We start from the raw sequence: 7,423 nt of genomic DNA, 5'->3' as shown, positions 1-7,423 counted from the left end.
CCTATTACCTCTTTTGCTGCTTGTCATCTTCTCCTCCTTCTACTACTTATGCCCCTCTTTCTCCTCCCCCTCCTTTTACTTCTGCTTCTGCTACTCTTCTTCATTCTCATCACCTTCAACTAATTCTTCTCCTCATCCTCCCCCTCCTTTTACTAATATTTCTGCTCCTCTTTTCCTTTCATCCTCTTTTTTACTACGACTTCTCGTCCTTCTCCTCTCACCTCCTTCTGTTACTTTTTCTACCCCTCTTTGTCCTCCTTTCCTTCTTTCTTCTACCCCTTCTACCCCTCGTCCTCTCCCTTCTACCACTACTTCTTCTTCAGATCCTCCTCATCCCTTCTTCCTTATCCCCCTCTCCCTTTTCATCCTCTTCCTTCCTTTTTCCTACTACCACTAATAGTAATTATAGCAGCCTTTTTTCTGCTCTTTATTCCCCTACTTATCTTACTCCTTATCATTCTCTACTACTACTGCACAACAACAACAACAACAACAACAACAACAACAACAACAACAACAATAATAATAACAATAATAATAATAATAATAATAATAATAATAATAATAATAATAATAATACACGTCTCTACTCCAGTGCAGTAGGTGGCGGTAAAGGTACAAGCAGACACCAATAAACTGAAAAGCAGCCGCAGAAGAAGAACTTGATTGAGGTCAGAGCAACATGGCGGCGCCTTCCACGGACAGTAAGTATAGTATAGAGCAGTAAATCATTTTTTTGCAGATCCTTTATCTGTTTAATTCTGCAATATTTGGCGAATTAATGTACAGTAAAACAGCAGCATAAGAGCGATCACTCATATCACTAATGTTACCCGGAGACTATGTTACTAATGCTAACAATAGGCACTGTGGACTCTGTGTGTGTGTGTGTGTGTGTGTGTGTGTGTGTGTGTGTGTGTGTGTGTGTGTGTGTGTGTGTGTTTTAATCCTCGTAGTGTGTGAAGGCGCTGAGTTGACTCTGATCCTGGACCCAGATAAAAGCACATTTCTGGGTAATGCTCCTCTGTACCAGTCAGCTGATGACCCCAACACATACTACCTTGATGAAGCTCTGACTGTGAGGGTGAACTTGTATACAACTGGTGAGATTAAATCCAAACTCCTTGCATCATGATCAAAACCATTACACTACAACTACAACAAATGGACATACTTCTGAGAATTAAATGGCCATAAGTATGACCAAACCTGACCATTGCACGCATGCATTGTCTTTGTACGATGGACCGAACATGTCACAGACCAACATGAGCTCTATGAAGACATGGTCCTGCATAGAGCCCTGATCTCACCTTGATTACCGAATATTGAATCCCAGATTTCGGTGCCTGATAGTTGACTTATCACATAATCTAAAGAATAACAATCCAAAATCAAGAGAAACATTTTCACAAAAGATTGGGGTTTATTATTAGATATTAGATTATCTATCTATCTATCTATCTATCTATCTATCTATCTATCTATCTATCTATCACAGCAAAACTGGACTGAGATCTGTAACAAGCACATATGACTGTGATGATCAGGTGTCCACATACTTTTGGCTGTATTGAGTTTTAGCTCGATTGTAATCATGTATGTAAACCTTTTTCACTGTAGGAATTTCAGAACGATCTCGATGTATGTAGGGAATGAAACACGAAGTTGTGACGTTTCTGGTCATTTTACTCTTTGCAGTAAGCAAGCAGGAGGAGAACGTGTACATCGTGGAAGAGGCGCCTCTGCCACAAAATGAGTCGTTTACCAAAGAGCAAACCCTCTTCCTGATCGACATGATACGCCAGAAGTTGGAGGCAGACGGCGAAAGTCTCCTCCGAGCTTTGAAGGAGATGAACCCCCGAATCAAGTCGGGTAAAAGCCGCAAGAAACACATGTGGAGGGAGATGGCTACTCGACTCTCCAAACACTTTCAGGAGGTCTTCCATCCCGATCACGTGGTGAGAAAATGGTGCGCACTGGAGGAAGAGTACAAGAAGGCCAAAGACGAGAACAGAGCGAGTAGTGGAGAAGACGTGACGTGCGAGTTTTTTCATGAGATGGAAGAGCTCCTGGGTGGGCATCATGACGTCGAGTTTCCGGTTGTCGGCACGGTGAAAGGGGTCGAGGTGCGCAGACCAAAGACTTTGAATGTGGACGCTGAGAGAGACTCTGAGGTGACTTCAACTCGACCCAATCTGCTCAAACGGAAAAAAGCGAACGAGCATTATTTTGCTCTTCTGGACTTTTTAAAGGAATCCACGGCGGCTCGTCAGCGCCGTCATGAGGAAACACTGGCTCAGATGAAATCTGCTCAAGATGGGTTTGAGGCCTTAATGAACAGATTCCTGAACAAACTTTGACCTTCTGTTGGACCACAACATACAAACCAAACATTCAACTCTGCACCTTCTTACTTGTTTTCATGTTGTTTTTTTTTTAATCATTTATGTATAGTGTTACATATGACTGACTGGACAAAATAAACAATTATTTTAGACCAATTTTGTGTGTGTGTGTGTGTGCAGAATTCTGCATGCATATTATTTACATTTTTGACCCCATTCGGAAAACCTGAAGTAAAGAAGCAGTCGAGTGTCATATTTTATTCTGATATTTATTTATTCTTAATCAAGACACTGTTCTGTCATGTTACTGAGAGCTTATAATGTGTTGTTGCTCTTTTGTAACATAAGTCTACAAATTCTATATATATATATAATAATTTTATATTTTTTATGGGAATTTTATGTGGTGTGTGTATAATATATATATATATATATATATTGTTTTTCTAAAGCTCCCTGTAGCTATTTGTTTACGTCATCAGTCGTCGACTAGCGGAAGCTGGCGGTATCGCTGACGTCGAACACACGCGACCGAGGCTTGTTGGTTTTTTCAAAGGGCTCGTGAGCGTGTTTGTTGTTAAAATAAGCTGTTTATTTCTTCTCCAAATGGACATCAGACTGAAGGAGATCCGCGAGAGGCAGAAGCTAAGACGGCAGCTTCTCGCACAACAGGTACAGATCTGACAAATACCAAACATTCAGGCGGGAAGTTTCCTCCTCCTTCCCTTTTGTTCCTTTCTTCCTTTCTTCCTCTTCTTCCTCATAGCGGTATTTTTTTGTGTACCAAACGTCTGCAAACACTTCCACAGACATCACGAAATTGTGTTCGAGAAATCCTGTAAAAGTGTATACACAAAGACACTACACGTAATATTATTTATTTCTTTTATAACAAAATTTACTCGTAATTGTATTATGTACATTTATGACATGTGGCACATCCAGAGTGACTTATAATGATTTTATTTTATTAAATGTTCTGCATATCAAAGTAAAAAAAAAAACGAATAATTTAGGAGTTAGTTTTTTACAGCAAAGAATGAAAAATGTACTTAATGCATTGCCTTAATAGTAAAATAAGTTTATAGCGTATCATGAGGAAGAAACCTTGCAAGAAGCTTAAAGTCTCAGGGGGGCACATTGACCATGATAGTGTGATCTTAAATCAGTATACAGGTGTAGAAGGGTAAGGATAAATGAGTGTATTGAAAGAATGTTAAGTATGAGCAGATTGTAAGTTGGGAATCCTGAGATGAGAACAGGACGGTTTTCACGATAACAACAGCAACAGCTGTGGAGTTTGTACAAACCAATGTGCAGGTGAAAGCAAACTGTTGGTGGGAAGTTTAAGGCAGTATGTACACAGTGCAAGAAATAATAGTAACCTTGCACTTTTATGCCATTTGCTTGGTCTTTGCAGCTTGGAGCAGAAAGTGCAGACACCATCGGCGCTGTTCTCAACAGCAAACAGGAGCAAAAAGAGATTGAGGAGACCAGAGAGACATGCAGGTGTTTATGAATCATGCATAAATTAGATGTTTGCATCAGTATTAGATGAGTCTTAGTCCTTTTCTGATGTGTGGCTGATATAGAAAAGATTAAATAATGAAGCCCGAACCCATCAGAGATCCAGTTATACATTTATATTGATCATTTCTCGGCTTCGTGTTTCTGCAGGTCGTCGTTCGACACGTCAGTGTCCGGCTGCAAAAGGAAAAGCCAGAACGAGGGCGAGGACGCCGATGAGGACGTGGAGGAGCAGACGGTGAGTTACGCCGATTTTAGACCTAATAATCCTGATTTATGAAAGCGGGGTAACATGACTGGTGTGTTCTAGGAGGACACAGAGCCTCAGCAGCAGGAGGAGAGCGGCCCATATGAAGAGGTGTACAAGGACTCCAGTACGTTCCTAAAGGTGCGGTTCGATTTTCACTGATATACATTTGCACTATTTTGCACCAGTAAATAATTTGTCTAAATTGTTCATGCTGTTGTACTGTGTTTTTGTTTTGTTGGTTTGTCTCTAATCAATAGATCCTTAGTATATGTTTGTTTTAATACATTCTTTTTTTTTAACATCGAGTATGTAATTATTCTCATGCTGTTGTTATCAGGGAACACAGAGTCTGAACCCTCATAATGACTACTGCCAGCATTTTGTGGACACGGGACATCGGCCACAGAACTTCATCAGGGACGTAGGTGAGGGAAAGAGGTGTCTTTTCTACTGCCGAAGTGCATATCAGGACGTGATACAATTACAGTCGTGTTTGTTTTATGTACAGCGCTGTGAAAAAATATTTGGCCACTTCTTCATTTTTTTTCTCTCTACATATTTGTGATTTGCAGGGGTTTATATATATATATATATATATATATATATATATATATATATATATATATATATATATATATATATATATATATATAAAATATAATTGAATTGATGTGTGTGTGTGTGTGTGTGTGTGTATATATATATATATATATATATATATATATATATATATATATATATATATATATATATATATATGTGTATATATATATATATATATATATATATATATGTGTGTATGTGTATGTATGTGTGTATGGAATTATAATGTGTATGTATGTGTGTATGGAATTTGAAAGGAATATGTGAAATCTTTTTGATAAATACTTATTTATTATTTTTGGCGTCTTGTGTGACAGGATTGGCCGACCGATTTGAGGAGTACCCCAAACTCCGAGAGCTCATCCGGCTGAAAGACGAGCTCATCTCCGCTACAAACACTCCACCGATGTACACACAGGATTCTGTTCTTTAAATTAGACGATTTACATTTCTGTTAACATTGGTTTGTTTTCTGAAACAAGCTGTGTGATATTGTATGGTGTATTTATTTTTTGTGTGTGTTTTTGGATGGCAGGTATCTGCAGGCCGACCTGGAGAACTTAGATCTGCGGGAACTGAAGGGTAAATTTGACGTGATCCTGGTGGAGCCTCCATTAGAGGAGTATTACAGAGAGTCCGGCATTATTGCCAGCGAGCGTTTCTGGACCTGGGATGATGTAAGTGTTCAGGGTTTAACTGTTAAGACCCTGATTACAGCTGAGATCTGAAGACTGAACACTGTGCATGTCTGTCTGTCCTTCTAGATCATGAAGCTGCAGATTGACGAGATCTCAGCACTGCGTTCTTTTGTCTTTCTCTGGTGTGGCTCGGGGGAGGGACTCGATCTTGGCAGGATGGTAATGAATGTTGTCATTCGTTGATGTATCGGCTGGAAAGTGTACAATTACTACAATCGCTCACCGCTTGTATTTTTATTATTGTGTAACATTCTCTACTCTGCAGACAAACTTAATTAAATCCTGCCCAATTTCTGGAGCTGTTCATATTGGGTAATGGTTAATTAGTAAAGAGTGTGTTTGTTGCACAGTGTTTGAGGAAATGGGGGTTCAGGAGATCTGAGGATATCTGCTGGATCAAGACCAACAAGAACAACCCTGGAAAGACCAAAACGCTTGACCCCAAAGCAGTGTTTCAGAGGACCAAGGTAAGAACGATGAAAATCGAAGTAAGTGCGTTCGGTTGGTGAAATTATGCAGACTTTTTGAGTGCGTTTGTTTTTGTGCGTTTCAGGAGCACTGCCTGATGGGTATTAAGGGCACGGTGCGGCGTAGCACAGACGGCGACTTCATCCACGCCAACGTGGACATCGATCTGATCATCACAGAGGAGCCTGAGATGGGCAACATCGAGAAGCCTGTGGAGATTTTCCACATCATCGAGCACTTCTGCCTCGGACTCAGACGCCTTCATCTGTTCGGCCGAGACAGTACCATCAGGCCAGGTCTCTCTCTCTCACTCACTCGGTCTCTCACTCACTCACTCACTCACACACACACACTTTTTTCTATCCAAACAGAAACAGTTATCACTTCTAATTTAGTAAGAAAATGTGTGATGATTTAGTTTTTTCTTCCCTCTGGTCTGTGTGATTTCCAGGATGGTTAACCGTTGGACCAACGCTGACCAACAGCAACTTCAACGCCGAAACCTACTCCACCTACTTCAACAATTCCCACCTCTCTGGCTGTACAGAGGACATTGAAAGGCTCCGCCCCAAATCTCCGCCTCCCAAGCCCGAGGGGTGCCGGGGGGCCCCACGAGGGGGGCGAGGTGGAGCGGCAGGGGGACGAGGTGAACGTGGGCGTGACAGGAACCGACCCAACTTTCGCGGAGACCGTGGCGGTTTTCGGGGGCGTGGCACGCCTCACCGCGGGTTTCCTCCCCGATAAACTTTTCTTTTGCTTTTTTTGTTCTATAGAAATGGTGACCTAGAACTGATCTATTTTTTAAAAAAGACCAGCATGATGTTTGGCTGCGTCAATTTTCCGATTTTGTTCTTTTTAAATTTTTGGACCCAGATCATACAGTAAGTATGGCATACAGCTTATTTTATATGTTCACGTTTGGTTTTAATTGGCAATATAAGGACCGCGTTCAAATGTGCACTGATGCTGTTAGATTTCTTCTGTTTGAACGTCAGGTGTTAGATTTTTACCGTTTTTTTTTTTTTTTATATATATAATTCGTTTTTTTTTTTTTTTTTATTCGTTGGTTGTCCTTCTTTTCATCTCTAAAACTTATCATCTGCATCGCAGACTCTCAGTGTTTCATAAACCTCGTTGTTTTTGATGTGTTTATGTTAAACTGTGATGCGAAGAAAATTGGCTTCATACCCTGAAAATTTGCTTTCTCTTCTATCCATTTTCACAAGAAATAAAACCGACTTTTTAAAATGTGTGTACGTTTGCTCTAATGTGGACAGAAAGCATCTGCACCCAGTACAGTGCATAAAATCCAGGATCATCACCTGGGATTTCAAACACAGGACTCTAGAAGTAACACAGAATGGTGCGAAACATGTGCTGAGACATGTTAACATAAAACACTTTGTCAAGAGAGCATTGAGAAAAAAAGGGAGGCTGTACATTTTATGGTTGATGCCCTTATCTAGAGCAACTAAGATTATCTCATTCATACAACTAAGTAGCTCTGAGGTTAAGGGCCTTGCTCAGGG

General features: G+C 40.4%; 2 protein-coding genes across 2 annotated transcripts; both read left to right on the top strand.

The window, feature by feature from the left end:
• The first annotated feature begins 595 nt into the window (after positions 1 to 595).
• On the top strand, positions 596 to 2,504 carry LOC124381313. Its single transcript, XM_046842825.1, has 3 exons — positions 596 to 704; positions 957 to 1,103; positions 1,702 to 2,504. The coding sequence occupies exons 1-3, from the start codon at positions 683 to 685 to the stop codon at positions 2,361 to 2,363; spliced, it is 831 nt and encodes a 276-aa protein (XP_046698781.1). The 5' UTR covers positions 596 to 682; the 3' UTR covers positions 2,364 to 2,504.
• Positions 2,505 to 2,857: 353 nt separating this feature from the next.
• Positions 2,858 to 7,142, top strand: mettl14 (methyltransferase 14, N6-adenosine-methyltransferase subun). Its single transcript, XM_046843083.1, has 11 exons — positions 2,858 to 3,020; positions 3,769 to 3,857; positions 4,026 to 4,113; positions 4,186 to 4,263; positions 4,463 to 4,550; positions 5,046 to 5,136; positions 5,264 to 5,405; positions 5,493 to 5,585; positions 5,777 to 5,893; positions 5,980 to 6,190; positions 6,346 to 7,142. The coding sequence occupies exons 1-11, from the start codon at positions 2,955 to 2,957 to the stop codon at positions 6,636 to 6,638; spliced, it is 1,356 nt and encodes a 451-aa protein (XP_046699039.1). The 5' UTR covers positions 2,858 to 2,954; the 3' UTR covers positions 6,639 to 7,142.
• The last annotated feature ends 281 nt before the right edge of the window (positions 7,143 to 7,423 follow it).

The sequence above is a fragment of the Silurus meridionalis genome, chromosome 28 (assembly GCF_014805685.1).
Source record: "Silurus meridionalis isolate SWU-2019-XX chromosome 28, ASM1480568v1, whole genome shotgun sequence".
Taxonomy (NCBI): domain Eukaryota; kingdom Metazoa; phylum Chordata; class Actinopteri; order Siluriformes; family Siluridae; genus Silurus; species Silurus meridionalis.
The sequence above is the reverse complement of the archived record's forward strand: the minus strand, read 5'-3'. Positions and strand labels throughout refer to the sequence as shown.